Genomic DNA, 17,980 nt, shown 5'->3' with positions numbered 1-17,980 from the left:
TGAGATTTCCAGTAAAAACTTACTCGAGTCCGTGCTGAAGAATGCGAACAAGGTGAAGAATGCGAACAAGGTGAACCGTGAGCTGCAACCTCAGGAGGTTCATTCAGAATTCAGAATTCAGGGTTATGTGGCCAATTATGTTCACACATGCAGGAAGCTTGTGTCAGTAGCGGACATATACAGAAGGTACAGAGGTACAATCCAGCCTGTAACTGCCCAACACCCTCCGATGATGGGTCCCTCACCCCAACGCCACCCACAGGTCCCCCTCAGTAGATCGGGAAAAGGGGGGGGGGGGATGCATGTTGGTGCCAGGAATACTGGAATAAATACAAAAGGTACAAGAATATACAACAACGGAAGCATGTGACACGGCACGGTTAAATTAAAAGGTGGGTCTGGCACATGTGGCAAGCGGATGTCCTGTAAGAACACGCCCCCAGCCTCTCCTGTGGGCTCGTACCACACCCCTTTCGAGTTTCGCTTCCTCATATTCCATTCCTCACAGCCAGGAGTCCAGCTGTAGCAGAGGCTGAGGTACAGTAGAGGTGAGCTCGTGTGCAGAACTTCTGACTGACCACTAGAGGGAGCCGCTGAGGCACTGAAATCCAAAACAAGCACGTTTTGAATTCGCCTTCAGTGAAAATGGTACATGGACGTCTATGCGCCATGAATGCATGTGATGTAAAATACACAGTGAATGTCCTGTACAAGGAATACAAACAAAATGTTGCGTATTCAGAGTGACCCATAAACACTGCAAGACTTGCTCTGCTTTAGAAGGTTTTTAGATTGCTGCTATTTTGCTACTTATCTGACCTTTCAAATTGACTTACATGTCATGTACCCTTTAAATAGCTGAATATTTTTACTGGGGGCAGTTAGGATGATCTATGTGTCATGGAAGTGTTTCTCATCAGACCCAGAAGCAGCACCTTCTGACCAGATGAGTGTGAGGTTACCAGGCCGTTACCTAACCTTTACATTTTATTTTTACTGGCAAATTTACCAATTTAATGAACTACAGCGATGCAGCAAGTCCCAGCTGGGATGTTACCTTTGTACCATTAAAATAACAGTTTCAGATATTCCGGTAAATACAACAGAATTTTAAGCAATTTCACCACAGATTAAAAAATAACCCCCCTCTAGGTCATGTGATTAGTGCTGGTCAGCTGACCCGATCGAGGGCTCATGGAACAGTCAGGTGATCAGGTGGAGGTCCCCCGCCATCCGCCATGCACTGTTTCCTTCACACAGCAGCAGTAGTAAGACCCTCCCGCCTTCCAGAATTTTCTCAGTGCAGTTAAAACAGAAGCTCCACGCTGGATGTGGATCCAGTAGAGATGCCCTCACAGATGAAGTTACTCCACCTTCTACACCTCCATCCCTTCTCCTCTGACTCCAGAGCCCACTGCTATTCTTCTAAATCAGACAGAAAATAACAATAATTGGTCATTAATCATAAATACAGGTGTATGTTGTGCAATGGGGGGCGGAGGGGGGATGTTTAGCCCCCGGTGGTGGAGCTGTGGGCTGGTGGCGGCCCCTAACCCCAGGGTTATGACAGTGATGAGCGATCGGCCAGGGGAAGAACCGGCAGTGGCTCCAGAAAAGGTCGACAAATGCAGTGGAGGAAAGAGATTCAAGGCAGCTGTTATATATATTTTTTTACCCCTGAATAATAATAATAATCGGTATTTTATTGGAAATTTATAGGAATGCATCCCCTACAGGACAAACAATGGCACCCAGTGAAGATCTGGTTACATAGCCATAAAGGTTGGAGATGCACCCCCCCCCCCAAAACATTTCATACTTAGATGAAAAGAAGCTGCAATGCTGAGATTTCATGCTGGCCAGCTGTCTGCCAGCCCATAATTAGCTTTCAAAACAATTAGCTGGCATCTGATGGCAATTGGGTCAATATGGTGATGGGGCATGTGTGGACTGTACCATCTGTGCTTAGGGGTAAAAATCCTCTCCCTGTGCATAGTCACACAATTGGATCAGGTTGAGCGGCATGTTGATGTCTCCCTGCTGTTGGGACCATGATGGAACAACATCAAAAAGAAGTGTCTGGGAAATGGCATGCCTCAACAAATCCCCGCTAACTCGCTAAGTCCGCGCCAGCCAGGAGCCTCCAGTTCCTTGAGGACAAAGGTGCCGCCTTCCAATTAGCTTCAGCACCATCATCTTTTTATATCAATATGTATCTGAGGCACCTGCCTGCTAACACCCGCAGAATAAGGCAGACTCTGCAGGCCTGAGAGCGGGGGCTGGCAAAGTCCCCTAACAGCACGTTAATTGACCCTCTGGCCGTTGTCCTCATTAAGCCATGAGCAAGTGTTAGCGGATGTGACTACCTCTGGCAATTGCCATGGCAACAAAGATTAGAGGCAGTTGTGAAGACGAAAGGCCAAACGAGATTGCATTAAGGACATAGGAGAGGATTAGCTTGGCTTTGACTTTAAAGACCCAGGCACATCATGTACAGACTTATGGGAGTGTATAATATAATGTTATGTAAAAGTACGGGATGTCTGTTCTTTCTGACTCCCGCCTCTGCTCCTCTTCTCTGGGGGGCGGTGCACAGATCAGGAGGTGAGGGGTCACAGCTGACTCCAGCCTCTGCTCCTCTTCTCCGGGGGCGGTGCACAGATCAGGAGGTGAGGGGTCCCAGCTGACTCCCGCCTCTGCTCCTCTTCTCTGGTGCCCTGCTCTCTGACCTCAGCACTTTCCTCACTTGGATGTTGCTTTGAACAAGAGCTTTGGCTAATAAACGCTAAATAAATGCAATCCCGCCGCTGGCATTGTATCATTAGATAAGATGAATTTTATTAATAACATAAAGGGAAAATTCGGTGTTGCAGTGATACATTGTTACATAATGCAAGTTTCTTGACACGTTTCGCTGCATTTAAACCCCATTTCACAAGGAGACGATAACATGAGATACACTATATTGCCAAAAGTATTGGGACACCCCTCCACATCATTGAATTCAGGTGTTCCAATCACTTCCATAGCCACAGGTGTATAAAATCAAGCACCTTGGCATGCAGACTGCTTCTACAAACATTTGCGAAAGAATGGGTCACTCTCAGGAGCTCAGTGAATTCAAGCGTGGCACCGTGATAGGATGCCACCTGTGCAATAAGGCCATTCCTGAAATTTCCTCACTACTAAATATTCCACGGTCAACTGTTAGTGGTATTACAACAAAGTGGAAGCAATCGGGTCTAACAGCAACTCAGCCACGAAGTGGTAGGCCACGTAAAATCACAGGGTGGGGACAACGCATGCTGAGGTGCACAGTGTGCAGAAGTCGCCAATTGTCTGCAGAGTCAACAGCTACAGACCTCCAAACTTCATGTGGCCTTCAGATTAGCCCAAGAACAGTGTGTAGAGAACTTCATGGAATGGGTTTCCATGGCCGAGCAGTTACATCACCAAGTGCAGTGAAAAGCGTCGGATGCAGTGGTGTAAAGCACACTGCCACTGGATTGTAGAGCAGCGGAGACATGTTCTCTGGAGTGACGAATCACGCTTCTCTGTCTGGCAAACTGATGCACGCGTCTGAAGAACGGTATTTGTCTGACCACATTGTGCCAACTGTAAAGTTTGGTGGAGGGTGGATTATGGTGTGGGGTTGTTTTTCAGGGGTTGGGCTTGGCCCCTTAGTCCCAGTGGAAGGAACTCTTAATGCTGCAGCATTCAAAGTCATTTTGGACAATTTCATGCTCCCAGTTTTGTGGGAACAGTTTGGGGATGACCCCTTCCTGTTCCAACATGACTGCGCACCAGTGCACAAAGCAAGGTCCATAAGGACATGGATGAGCGAGTCTGGTGTGGAGGAACTTGTCTGGCCTGCACAGAGCCCTGACCTCAACCCAATAGAACACCTTTGGGATGAATTAGAGTGGAGACTGCGAGCCAGACCTTCTCACCCAACATCAGTGCCTGACCTCACAAATGCTCTCCTGGAAGAATGGTCAAAAATTCCCATAAACACACTCCTACACCTTGTGGACAGCCTTCCCAGAAGAGCTGAAGCTGTTATAGCTGCACAGGGTGGGCCAGCTCCATATTAAAGCCTGTGTATTAAGAGAGGGATGTCATTAAAGTTCATGTGTGTAAAGGCAGGTGTCCCAATACTTTTGGCAGTATAGTGTATCTCCCACAAAATGGGCCTATTAGAGCCACACGGCATTCTGGGGGATTTCCCATGGCGCGATTTTTACCCTCCTGCCCCCAGCATCAGCCTCTCCTCTCATTAGAGGGGTTATGTGTGTGTGTGTGTGTGTGTGTGTGTGTGTGTGTGTGTGTGTGTGTGGGGGGGGGGGGGTTCATTGCAGGAGAATTTGCATTCTGGTCACAGCGCTCTGCAAACCCTTGGGGCCCCATGAAGCACAACGTTGGTCACTGTTACAGCTATTTATGAGTTTCTTGCCTTCATCTCTGCTCTCTTTCTCATCCCTCACTCCCTCTTCCCTCTCATGTCCCGTATCCCTGTCTATTTGTCACCTACCTGCCTTCCTCCAAGGGCCATCCCCCTCCCAACTCCCTCCCCCCTGTCTCGTCCTCTCCTCCTGGCTCTCCTTCCTCTCTCCCTCTCTCCTTCCCTGCCTCCCTCCCTTCTGGATCTCCTAGCAGTGATGTCCCTCCTGCCTGACTCACGCCTCCTCTCCTCTTCTCTGCTCTCCAGCTCCGCGCCTGGTGCCGTTCGCCCGGGTCGTGCTGCGGGTTCCGCTGGAGCCCCGGTCGAGTCGCGGATGGGGGGGCAGTCTCGGCTGTGAGAGGTAAGCCTTTGCTTTTCTGAATGAGTCCCAGCTTACAGGTAGGCTACCTGAACAGACTCGTCGCAAGGGCAACGCGATCCTACAAGTCTATTGAAATATTTACATGCGTGACACTGTCAGAGGGAAGTTGTTCAAATGGCATGTTGGTTGTGTTTTTATCTTTCCTGTGTTTAAATGACTGGTTATGAAAACAGTTTGCTCCAAATATGCAAGATTAAAGCATGGATCTTGTCACTTTAATGTATAAGAACTACGGCGAATTCAAAGGTTTAACTAAGCCTTTGCGGTTCCCCTCTTTACTTTGTCGTTTATATTTTTCCCACTTGTCCACTTACCAGTGTCCATACCATCCTCCTCCGCTGTAGATGTTTTGTGGGAGTGATTTGGTATTAAAGACAGTTGTTAACGATATTGTCTGGATTTTGTCATTTTAATGTTCCGCACTGGCAGGAAGCGTCAGCGTCAGTGAGTAGGGGGTGAATCGCACACGTTTTTCTAAGGCTGTTTGTCTTCTTCAGCCTCTCTTGAATGTCACTTCGTTTCTGAAGCGGGAGAGACGCCAAATTCCGTTTAATGTGACCTAAAGTCAAAATGCACGGCGATCGGCAGAGTGTCGCGGCCCATGTGCCGCGGTCCTGACCCGTTTGCCCCTTTGGATGCAGCTACCGAGCCCATGAATAATTGAGGAGCGCTCCGGTTTCGCTGCCTTCACTGTCTCTCCCGTATGTTGGCAGCTGTCCTCTACATTTCTGCTGCCCTGGACCATTTCCACTTCAGGACTTTTATCAAAAAGGCTTTAGTGGATACCGGAGACATTTTTTTTTTTTTACTGCGGGGCGTTAAATATCGCCTCGGGGTAAAAAGTCTTTCGAAGGCAATGGCACATTAACTGGCTCTTGTTTGGGGGGTAACCAGCACCCCACCTCCTTTACCCAGTCCCGCATTTCACGCCATCATATCCTCCTTATGCTGATAATCATAGATGTGATGCTGTGGTCGGCGCTTTTGAGTCAACACCAAATAAGAAAATGAGTACGCAATTAACGTCCTCATAATAACCGTGTAATAATGCTCCATCTTCTGCAGGTCCCTTTATAGCGCTTACTGTGTGACCTGAACACTAATGATCACAAAGCTTGTGCAGTGGAGTCTGTGGAGAGCATTAATAGGTCCAGACAGATACGCTTTACGTGATATTTAATGTCTTCGAGGTGAGTGATCCTGAAGCCACGGCCGGTAATTAAGCACTTACCGACATGCGTGTATTAGAATGCAATACTTTCTGCAAAGATCTTCACTGGTATTTTAAACTAAATGAGTTAAATATTTTACTATGTTATACGGGTGACAGAAAACCATCTTCAGATTACGGACGTAGAAGTGATTCCCCATCCGCTGTTACGGTCCCTTATTAATGAGAAGCATTTTAATTAATCTCAACAGTTTATATTCGCTTCACCAACAATTATAGTCAAAGTAACATGCAGTAATTTACGTCAATATAACACTCTGTACATAATATCGATGTTTTGAAGTCTAAGTTAATATGCAGTAAAAATTAAAGCCTAACTAAATGAGGAAAATTCCTATTCCTGTAATTACAATCTTGTTTTCAGGTTTCAGAGAGATAAAAATGTATCAGGTGCACGTCCCTCCCGACAAAAACAAAGTGACCTTTCAAATATAACGAGTTTGTTGTTTATAAAAGAATATTCTCGCAATAAAACTGTCGTGGTCCTCCTTAACTACCGCTAATGTCGGCCACTTCAAAAGTGGGTTAGTAGGCATTATAAAACACGATCACACCCCAATGAACACAAAATAAGAACTTAAAGAGCTGGGAAAGCGGATGGACAGCACTCCCTTTGTGGGGGGTGTTCATACGGTCAGCGGACGCTGTAACGATCATTGACACTGAGACGCATCTCGGGGAAATTAACGGTAACCAGGGTAATCTGGGATAATCGGTTAAGTGAATGGCAGATATGTCGAGATGATGCAGAGAAACCATTCGAGTGAGAGGGTTAAAAACAGGAAGGGCGAGACTCAGGTGAAACACAGAGATTGTGGGGGGGGGGATGCAGGGATACGGCGCACGTCGCTGGTGGTGTCCGCTCCCCGGTTGCCATGAATACGGCTCTGACTGCCTGGATCCTGCCTCGCAGCTCTCCTGCCCTCCTGTCTCACCTCCATCCATCTCCATCCATGCTCCAGCTGCTCTGCCGGTCATCGCGCCTGGATTATCACACATCACAGGGCACGTGGACGGATACGCGCGGTTTACAAAGAGCCCCACATCTGGTCCTTAGGCGGCGGGTACCAGACACGTTTAAAAAAATTAAAAGCATGTTGAGTGGACGCAGAATGGGACTTTTTTTTTGTTTAGCTCCTGAAGGCTCAGCATCTGTCATGGGGTTCAAACCAGTCTTTTGAATTGTGATTTAACTCCACCACAATCGCATATTTTACACGTGAGATTAGTAAAGAGTAGAACAATATTAAATTGGTGTGTCATTCACGGACAACCTGCTGCAATATTTTGGACTTCCAGTAGATATTTTGGAGACAGGATGTAGTTTCTGCACAGAGAAACTTACAAGAGGGTACAACATACAGGACAGCTCAAGCCCCTTCCTTGTAGACCCAGGGACTCATCAAACTTCAAAATCAGGATGTCCTTGACACATCCAAAGCAAAATACAAGTGAGAAAGCAGGGTCAGACAATGGGGCTTTAGTTTTCTGTTCCTGTCTCTTATGTTAGACGGGTCGGTGCCGACCCGTGTATTAAATCTGCCATCAAATACCCGCAAAACAATAATTTATCATCCGATTTGTTTCTTACCTCTTGGTTACCTTGTTAAGCTTCATTATCCATATTGGTTTTAATATTTTTGGTGTGGCTTTCTGGACCTTTCTTTTGACAGCATACCTCTCCTCTTGAATAAAAAAAAAATTATGGTAAAATAAACCTCAAGAGAATTATATAACTAAACTGAATTGGTATTATCTTGTGGGGCAGCATGGTGGTGCGGTGGTTAGCACTGTTGCCTCACACCTCTGGGACCCTGGTTCGAGTCTCCGCCTGTGTGGAGTTTGCATGTTTTCCCTGAGTCATTATGGGGTTTCCTCCAGGTACTCCGGTTTCCCCCCCACAGGCCAAAGACCTGCTGAGGCTAATTGGAGTTACTAAATTGTGTGTAGGTGTGCATGTGTGAGTGAATAGCGTGTGAGTGAATAGCGCGTGAGCTGGCCCCCTGTCCTGGGTTGTTCCCTGCCTCATGCCCATAGGCCTCCAGCCTTTTTGCCTTACATGTATGGGCATGCCTTGCCTAGTGAATTTGTTTATTTATTTATTTTGTTTAAATAGAGGTTCCTGATGCAGTACACAAGGCAGGCCGGCCTGGTGCTGCTCCCTACAGCACCCACCCCCGCAAAATCACTAAGGCAGAAGGCAGGCCGGCCTGGTGCTGCTCCCTACAGCGCCCACCCCCGCACAGTCACTAAGGCAGAAGGTGGGCCAATGGCGGTGTGGGTGGGCAGGATTTTTTGTGGGGACCCTCCCCCCGACCCAAGCTTGGGGACTCCCTCCTGTATTGGCAAATTTTACCATAGGTATGTATGTGTGGTGAGAAATTCCAGGGCCGATTTTTAATCCCAATCCAGCCCTGGTGGAACACACAGAAAGTTATTCTGGCACAGGCCAGAGGGAGGATTTGGCAAGCAAGGCAGCGGCAGGGACAAGGGAAGGAGGCGGAGCCAGCAGCTGGCCGGCATCATGCCGGGCCGTGCCTGATTCAGCTCCGCCCCCTCGCACATTTCCGAGACATGGACCCACTGCGTTATCCGTATTTATTCTGCTGTCACGGGCGTCTGGGAATAGAGGCAGCGTGTTTAACTTTGTGGGGTCAATAGCTTTGCAGCCGACCCTTTATAAGGACGTCGTACAGGACTTATCGAGTTGCCGTTTATAAAATACAGCTGTGACTGGTAAACTGCACGCACCTCCTCCCTAAACAGTCGCCCGAAGTCGCCTTTTTGCATGCAGGTGCCCCTGTTCAGCTGAGGTATCCTAAGATAAAAAGCACAGTCAGGGATCAACTAAAAATGACAGACACACCTTAACGTGGCTTATAAATCCCACTCGCATTTACTAAATATTGCTTATAATCTGTGACACTTGTCTTTCTCAGTCTGTTATTTTTTTTCTCCAGTTTTCTTAAAGCTGTCAGCTGGGTGTTTCTGATTTTTACATTTTTAAAAACTTACGTGGTACGTGCACAGTTGCACTAGTGATTCTGAAACCATGGAGAGCAGATTCCATCCAGGCAGGTAACCTTTCTGCTTTACTGCCCACCTCTTGGCCATAGCCGTATCTCTTGTAGCTGATTGGCTCAGGTGGTCTCTGAGCAGCATCACGATGTGAGCAGAGGGTTCATAGGAGGAAAGGCAGGCTGGGCACTGGGTATGTCTTATAATTTGGAGTCTCAGATGGAATTAAAGTCTAACCATTTAGGGAGCAGCACATTTACCTCTGGCCCGGATCTCGCTGATGTTATATTTGTTCTTGAAATTGTTTAAATCATGTCTTGTGGAGTATGGCTGAGCCTAATCCTTAAATGCATAAACTAGCGGAGGATGTTTAAGGCTTTTGTTTAACTGGTTGGCGTTTGTGTGTGACTCTTCCGATTATTTTGTTTCTCTTCCTCCTCTCTTCTGGCAAAAGGGGCAAAAAAGAAACACTGCAAAGCCATGATCTCTTCGTCCAACAGCACTACACCTGGCTCCACGGTGGAGACGACATACAACACACCTCCATCAAAGTGCGTCCTGGGAGCCCTCCCCGTGATTTACTACAGCGCCCTCCTCTGTGTGGGAGTACCAGGTACAGGACAATAAGAGCAGCAGGGATTGGTTTAAGGAACTCCAATCAGAACCCAGCAGTGGGATGCCTGTTTTCCTTTGAGCTGTAATGTTACTACTAATTGTATCGGAAAATGTTAAACATTAAAAAATAATAACTATTGAAAGTTTAAATATTTAAAAAATAATGTAAAAGTATTTGTCTAAAAACTTGGATACAAGTTCCTGTCATAATATTATTTGATGAACAGAATTTTGAAAAGAATAAGAATCTGGAAAAGATATGAATAATATGCTGTAATATGCTGTGTGTAAAATAGGTAAACACTTTAAATAAATAGGCAGCCTATAATCTTCAAGGCAGAAGGTGTGCACAGGGAAGCCTTATCAATACATTGGGAAATGTATAATTATATGGTGGGTGTTTTGTTGATGTGCTGAATTACTACCTCCTGACGATTCCTCGGTCCACCTTGCTCTTTTCACACGGTCCAGCAGGCTGCCCATTACATATCATTTTAATGGCCACCTGATCAATTTCCCATCATGCCGATTGCTGAGCTCGGTCACATGACGTTCATTGTTCCCTGCTGTAAACTGCTGATCGCCATTTAATGGAAGCAATACCCCTGACCCCTGCATAACCCCCCCCCCCCACACTGCCTGTACCCTTTCTGTGCTCCGTCGACAGATTAACAAATGACCTGCTTTCTGAAAACAAAAAGATTTGTTTAAAAAATATTCCATTGTTGATAGTTTGATAGAAACACCCTTTGCTGTTCACTGATGTCACCGTTTCCTCCTGTGATTCTTATGGAACAAATATACCCCCCCTGCTCAGCTATTGATGTAGTGCTGGGGGGGTTATTGTCTTAAAGCTGTCTGTCAGGATTAGTAATTGGCTCCCCAAGGAGGAGGGGGGTATGTAGGATTGCCTCAACAAGAGATGAGGACTCCCCAAGGAAAATGACCAAAAAATACTCCTGAAAATGGTGATGGTGTGTGTGGGGGTGGGGGGGGGGGGCGTAGGCATGTGCTTTAATACTAAATCACAATTCACCTGAATGCAAAGGTCTTGTTTTACCTGGAGTTTCTCAGCCAATAGTCACAGAGTGCCAGCCACACCCACCATATAATTATCTGTTTCCCGGTATGTTGATGAAGATTCCCTGTGGACAACTCCTGCCTTTTTATTTAAAGGATTTAAATGAGCTCATTTTAGATAAGTGTAATTGACTGAGAAATATAAATTTTCAAACACACACACACACACACAGATTTGTAATTGTATCTTTATGGGGCCTCTCCATTCATTTTTATGGGGAAAACTTGAATCCCAACATGACGACCCTAACCCTAACCCTAACCCTAACCGGCAAACAGCGTGTCACCCAATGGGCACAAAGCGTTTCAGCCAATAGGCATGAAGAAGGAGCTCTGCAGATTATTAGTAGGACAGTGTTGACAAGGCTGTGCCATTCCTTTCTGATTCCTGGTGCTCCACGGCTGCAGTGAACATCCTGACGGTGGTGGTGCTGTCCCGTCTGGCGGCCCGGACCAAGAAGGCGCTGTACGTCTACCTGCAGGCGCTGACGGGCTCCGACATCCTCACCCAGCTCTTCATCATCTTCGTGGGCTTCCTCCTGGAGACGGCCATCTTCCACCGGGAGGTTCCCCAGTTGCTGCTCCACTCCGTCAGCATCCTGGAGTTCGGCGCCAACCACGCCTCCATCTGGTCAGCGGTGCCGCTGACGGTGGACCGCTACTTGGCGCTGTGCCACCCCCTGCAGCACCGCCGGATCAGCTACCCGGCCAGGGCGCGCCGCATCATTGCCGTCGTCTTTGCTCTGGCGCTGGTGTCCGGTGTTCCCTTCTTCTGGTGGTCGGACATGTGGCGTGTGAGCGGCCCGCCCACGGCCCTGGACCGCGCCCTCATCTGGACGCACGTCACCATCATCTACTTCCTGCCCTGCAGCATCTTTCTGACGCTCAATGCGCTCATCCTCCGCCGGCTTAGAGTGCGCCAGAGGCAGCAGTGCCAGGATGGGCGCTCCGGCGGCCAGCAGGGGGCATCGTCATACCATCTGGGCAAGACCACTGCAATGCTGCTGGCCGTGACCTCTGTGTTCTCGGTGCTCTGGGCGCCGCGCACTGTGGTGGTGCTCTACCACCTGCACGTGTCCTCCGTGCACGGGGACTGGCGCGTGCACCTGGCGTACGACCTGGCAAACATGCTGGCCATGCTCAACACGGCAGTGAATTTCTTCCTGTACTGCTTCGTGAGCCGGCCATTCCGTGCGGCCGTCAGGGACGTGCTGTTGCTGAAGGGGGTGCTGCTGTGCCCGCGCCGTGCCCTCCGCCACCAGCATGCAGCTGCCAACGTCTCCACCTCCTCGCTCTCCAGCAGCCACAAGCGGCACCTCCGCCCCAGCACCAAGCCGCACCAGGGCGACTCCATGGCCCAACCTCCTTCCACTTCATAGATTGTTTGATCATGTGACCTAATCTCCTCCCATTTCAAAGGCTATGGCTGCTCATAATACCCAAACCCCTCCCAAATCTTAGGCTACCATTGAACATATGACATAAATCCCTCCCACTTCCTAGGCTACCTTTGATCATACGACATAAACCCCTCCCAAATCTTAGGCTACCTTTGATCATATGACATAAACCCCTCCCAAATCTTAGGCTACCATTGATCATATGACATAAATCCCTCCCACTTCTTGAGATATCTTTGATCATATGACATAAACTCCTCCCAAATCTTAGGCCACCTTTGATCATATGACATAAACCCCTCCCACTTCTTAGGCTACCTTTGATCAGATGACATAAACCCCTCCCACTTCTTAGGCTACCTTTGATCAAATTACATAAACCCCTCCCACTTCCTAGGCTACCTTTGATCATATGACATAAACCCCTCCCACTTCTTTGGCTATGTTTCATCATATGACATAAACCCCTCCCACTTCTTAGGCTACCTTTGATCAGATGACATAAACCCCTCCCACTTCTTAGGCTATGTTTCATCATATGACCTAAGCCCCTCCCACTTCTTAGGCTATGTTTCATCATATGACCTAAGCCCCTCCCACTTCTTAGGCTCTATTTGACCATGTGACCAAACTCCGCCCCCACCATCTCAGGCCATGTGAACCGCATGTCCCAGCCTCTGTACACTCCTTGGTTTACAAATTCAGAGACTTGGATGGAATCTCTGCTCATCCTTAGCGTAGCTTCATAACTCACCACAGAGACCTCAAGTGGACCCGGATCACTTTTGTACTGATTAACGTACAATATTTATTTTATCCTCAGTGGGGATTACAAGCCAGAATACGCCGTGTTTATGTCTCGTCCTGTTGCTTTTTCCCAGTACGTGGGAGTGATGTGTTCCAGGGTATTCTTGATGCAGTACAAATGGGACATATGGACACTGTTTTTGTTTTATTTGGCTGAAGAACGCTTTGCACTGTAGCTTTAACGGGAGTGGGGGTCAGTTTGCTGAGTATTTATCTTATTCCTGTCACCTGGGCCCTTCCTTCGCCAGTGATCCACACTGTTAAAAATTTCCATTCCAGTAATGATGTCACCGGCCCATGCAGCCCTGGCTGCCGCTGTCGGTCGGCAGTAAGGAATCCTACGCACTGAAGTCTGATCATATATTCCTTCATTTATAATATAGAAGATAGAGGTAGAGAGAAAGGATGATGTGAGTGAGGGATACAGGGGGGGGAAAAGCCCTAATAACGGACAGCTAAGCTAGGGGGGGGGAAGTAGGCTGTGTTTACTCTCCCGAACCACGGCTCGATGGCCTTTGAAGTCGTCCAGGTCACAGAGCAAACACTCCTGCCGCTTCGCTGAGCAGCCAAAACGCCGGCCCCTGTATCCGAGAGTGCCGGCCCCCCTGTCCGAGAGTGCCGGCCCCCGTGTCCAAAGGCGTCCCCGCGTCCGAGAGTGCCGGCCCCCGTGTCTGAGAATGGCGGCCCCCATGTCCGAGGGCGGTGGGCTCCACACCGGTACATTTCCATCGGGTCACCACTGGCTCTGGGCCTTTAATGTGCGACGCCGGACCTTTAACCCTCAAACAAACCTCGCGCTTCGCAGCCCTTTCTGGGTGACTGTTTGCTGAGTGCCAGGTTTTGCCCTCGATTCTTCAGGCACAGACAAGTCGTCTCCTTTTCTTACGTTTTACAAACTGCAGTTTTAATAAGGAGAAACTGGACTCTGGGATTTGCAGCCATAGACACTGGAGTGTGAAACCTTCTCGCAGTGACACACCAGCCGTCTGCCTTATAGATTGCAGACCCCCTCCCCCCCCATGGTCCTGACAAGGATAAGCAGTTAGTAAATGGATGGATGGATGGATGGATGGATGGTATACATAGTACTGATGCGTTCAGTTAGATCAGTGTTTCCCAACTGGATCCTCGAGAACCCACAGACGTTCCGCGTTTTTGTCGACTGTCCCTGAGAACTGGATCAGGAAACGCTGTGTTAAATTCCGGAATACAGCTCCCTTCGGATGTCTTCTAATTTATCACATCATTTACTTTGAAACCACCCCCTCCTTCTCTTCTCCAGTATGGGGAGCAATTCTGGGCTCAAATGTCCGCAACGGCACCATGGTGTGAATTCCATCTGCAGCCATTTACGGGAACACAGTAACCGATAAGTCGGGTTACCGCAGCGGAGTGCCGCAGACGTGTTTGAGTGCATGGTGGCCTGTACCGGGCTGGGAGGATGCGGAGGACGGCCTGCAAGGGGCTCAGGGCTCAGCCCATTCCATCTACTGCAGCTGAACGCGGCCTTTTTCAGACTCGGGCGCGATAAGCAGACACGTGCTTTCACTGGTATAAAACGTCCGTTATCTGCATTCTGGTTCCAGCCCGGGGGCAGACGATTAGATTACCGTGCTGTTTAGTGAATTGCAATCCAAAGCAATTTATGCTGTCATGTAACTGCAGTTCATTTGTAGATTTATTAGATAATATATCTGTTTCTGAGTGGATTAACTCTGCTTAACTGCCGTACGGAAGGAGCTACGAGCAGGGCTTCGGGAGAACCTTCTGAGAGCGGCGCTTCGGGAGAACCTTCTGAGAGCGGGGCTTCGGGAGAACCTTCTGAGAGCGGGGCTTCGGGAGAACCTTCTGAGTCCATGCTTTGATTCCTTGGGTATTGCACCCCCTGCTGGCCCTCAGTCGCCAACACAGAGGCTCATCCATGCCCTCCAGTCTGATCTTTTGTTTTGGGGCACCTCTCTCAACTCTCTAGTGTTGGGGGGAAAAGGGACAGAAAAATCTAGAAAATGTACATATGACAGAAAGACAGGGGTACGAGTGACCTGAGTTCAGGGGGGGCTTGGTGTGTCGCTGGTAGGGGGGCAGGCGTGCGACATGTTGCTTGTTGATAATGACACAGTAATGAGATATGAGATAATAGGCGGTGTCACATGTACTCGGTAAAGAGGTTTGGAGAATCGATGGGTTATACACGTCTAATGGCCTCCCCGTGTGCCTCTACCCCGGACACCAGGCTGACACGTATGTCCAGCCTCATACCCCCTGAGAATAAGATGTGTTTGTGTCCTTCTGTTAAGTCACCTTCATGCAGCAGCTAATTAAGTGATACGTGCTCAGCTCGACCCCCCTTCCGGAAGGAACTCCGGTTTATCTCCCCTGCACGTTGCTTTTCTGTAGTAAAGTGTCCTTGTTACCCTAAATGTCTGCAGTCCCTGATGCAGCCTCCATTCCCAATGGCACAGTTACACACAATAATGGGGATTTTACATTATGTTTGTGTTTATAACACAGATGATGTACTTTTATACTGAAATAAAATCAGCATCCAACAGGACATGCGGTCTATGTGTGCTGTTATGTGAATTAATGATAATTAATGTTTAACTGCTAAACTGTAAATTATTTATAAGAACTCGAGTGACTTCTGAAAATATCAGGTGTGTGAAGTCACCAGAGGAACTTAAACTTGTTTTCATTATCTATGTAAATTTTTATTCAAATTATTTGATCACATGGCTAAGGAGGGCATATGTCCAGCATCACTCAGTACACATAGAACATGCAAAACATACAGATTATATCAATATATGATGAATGTGATTCCCGTTCAGCGATAAGCTGTGATTTGATGCTGGATTGTGTGCGATACTGGGGGCCCAATGGCTATGTCAGGTGGTAAAATTAACCCCCCCTCTCCCACACATAATCTACGGTGGGGCTACAGGAGACCCCACAGTAACAGTAACGGTGCTGTCAGTCGCCTCGGTCCTGCTGGGGCTTGCCGGACCCCTGGCACTCTTGCCTCTTTACAGTAATGCCAAAGCAACACACTGGGCTGAAGTAATAACTGGTTTGGTTTAAGTCCCACCCTACAAAATTATAAATTGTGGGTAATATATTATAAGGTGTTTCTTTTATTTTGTCCACCCCATGCTTAGGATATATAATTTTATTATTTAAGAATGTTTAAAAAAGACTGACGTGATGAAGGACATCTTTATCATTACAAAGCTTACTGGCCATCTATGCCTGGAGTGGGAACACTGGACATAATGGGGTGAAAACCAGTCAGACAACTTTCACACCAGCTTGATCATGTTCCCATGCAAGAGAAAGGTTTGATTTATGACAAAAAGCAACATAACCTCCCCCGGACCTCCTCCGCACCTCCTCCGTGTCAAACAAGCCGTAGCAGGAGATTCCACGAAAGGGAAGGTCACATGATCACAGTTAGCCATGGGAACCGCTGGAGTCTAACTGAACATCAAACAAAGTGGGCTGGCTGAGTAGAGAGTGCGACCTTTCCTGTTTTTGCTTGAACAATTGCTGAAAATCTCTCTGTCATGAGAACAAGCATCACAAAAAGCTATTTTAATAATAATAATAAATGCTTGATTATAGGAATGAGTGCTAAATGGTGTGAAATGATCTGGTCTTCATTAACTGTAAAGTGGATGCATTTTGGTTTTCCGCATTTAGAGAGACATGCTTGTGCTCTGTATAATATCGTTGATAAGGCCAGCAGAGCCAGCCATTGTTAGGAAGACAACCCCGCATAAACGGTCATCTTAACACAATTATGAGAACAGAAATAAGGGCATAAAGCCAGAGCAATAAGGACCAAGCGGAAACAGACCCGTGATCCTAGAATAACTCGGCAAAACACCGCGACAGGTTAAACGCTAGGGGGCACTCTCACCCCATATTCAACGCTTTTGACCTTCAAATCACACATAATGGGCTGCTTATCACAACAAGCGCCATACACTTTGTAAATTATGTAATGCTTACACACACTTCCCTCACATATGGTTACCATCCTATTAGAGACTAAATAACTCTTTTTGAATCCATGTCAGATGTGAATCATATTGCACCCCAGTCATGGTCCCACGTTCCTTTGTCATCGTGCACATAGTGCAGTGAAATTATCGCATGCTTCCTGCAGAACAGAATATCAAATAAAAACAAGACAATTACTACAGCACATAGATCGCTTTTGGGGCTTAGGATGTCTGGTAAACTGTTGCCTAGAAACGAGGGTAAACTGCGCTCCCCTTTCCTTGACAGTGAATTGCGGTCGAGGGGCACAGCGATTTACCAGGGTAAACTATGGCTTTCTCCAGTCATCTGTGGCATGAGCATTTCACAAGGGATTTTGTAACAGAATTTCATTTTGAAAAATTGTAAAATGTATGCTGCCCGCCATCCATGACACGCCATTCACCAGCAATATCACGTCCACCTGCATGACAGGTCACCTGCCAATGAAACTGGCCAAGATGGAGATGTTTCTCCTACCAGCCAGAACTTTGTACCTCTAACTCACTGGAGAATCTGCCCTGGACCACTGTAGATCAGTCATACTCAGACTATTAGCACATACCTCTAAACCACTTTGGCTCGACCAGAATGTGGTTTCATGACTTGTCTTCAACTTGCCCGAATGACCCCATGTCTCACCTTTTGTGGAACACCTTTGCTGTCCATGAAGCAGACATCCAGCTCAAGGTCATGACAAAGGTGTTTGTTTCCAGGCTACCAGAGCCATAAACAACAGTCAGGCCCCCATCGGGATGTTTGCTAAATGCATTTCCTGGTCATCTCAATGTCCCAACAATATCCCTCAATGCCCCCCCCCGAAAAACATCTGAATCTCCACTGCTCTACAATAATGCCCTCAAACCACTCTAGGCAAGATTTTATTGCTGATATTCTGGAACTGAACCTAGCTGATTAACTGATTAACACTGCGCAATTCTATACTTGTTTTACGTCTCAGATAT

The 17,980-nt window shown here is 47.6% G+C and overlaps 1 protein-coding gene across 1 annotated transcript; it reads left to right on the top strand.

The window, feature by feature from the left end:
• gpr142 (G protein-coupled receptor 142) lies at positions 1-15,525 on the top strand. Its single transcript, XM_023817003.2, has 4 exons — positions 1-70; positions 4,709-4,802; positions 9,527-9,685; positions 11,176-15,525. The coding sequence occupies exons 3-4, from the start codon at positions 9,553-9,555 to the stop codon at positions 12,144-12,146; spliced, it is 1,104 nt and encodes a 367-aa protein (XP_023672771.1). The 5' UTR covers positions 1-70; positions 4,709-4,802; positions 9,527-9,552; the 3' UTR covers positions 12,147-15,525.
• Positions 15,526-17,980: the final 2,455 nt, after the last annotated feature.

Source organism: Paramormyrops kingsleyae, chromosome 5 (assembly GCF_048594095.1).
Source record: "Paramormyrops kingsleyae isolate MSU_618 chromosome 5, PKINGS_0.4, whole genome shotgun sequence".
In the NCBI taxonomy this organism is placed as follows: domain Eukaryota; kingdom Metazoa; phylum Chordata; class Actinopteri; order Osteoglossiformes; family Mormyridae; genus Paramormyrops; species Paramormyrops kingsleyae.
Note: the sequence above shows the minus strand (reverse complement) of the source record. Positions and strands in the feature narration are given on the sequence as shown.

Bases quoted from the DNA above. Each gene is read 5' to 3' on its own strand.
- gpr142 (XM_023817003.2), top strand. From the start codon at position 9,553: ATGATCTCTTCGTCCAACAGCACTACACCTGGCTCCACGGTGGAGACG. The intron at 9,686-11,175 runs GTACAGGACAAT...CCACGGCTGCAG, and splicing joins CCTCTGTGTGGGAGTACCAG to TGAACATCCTGACGGTGGTG.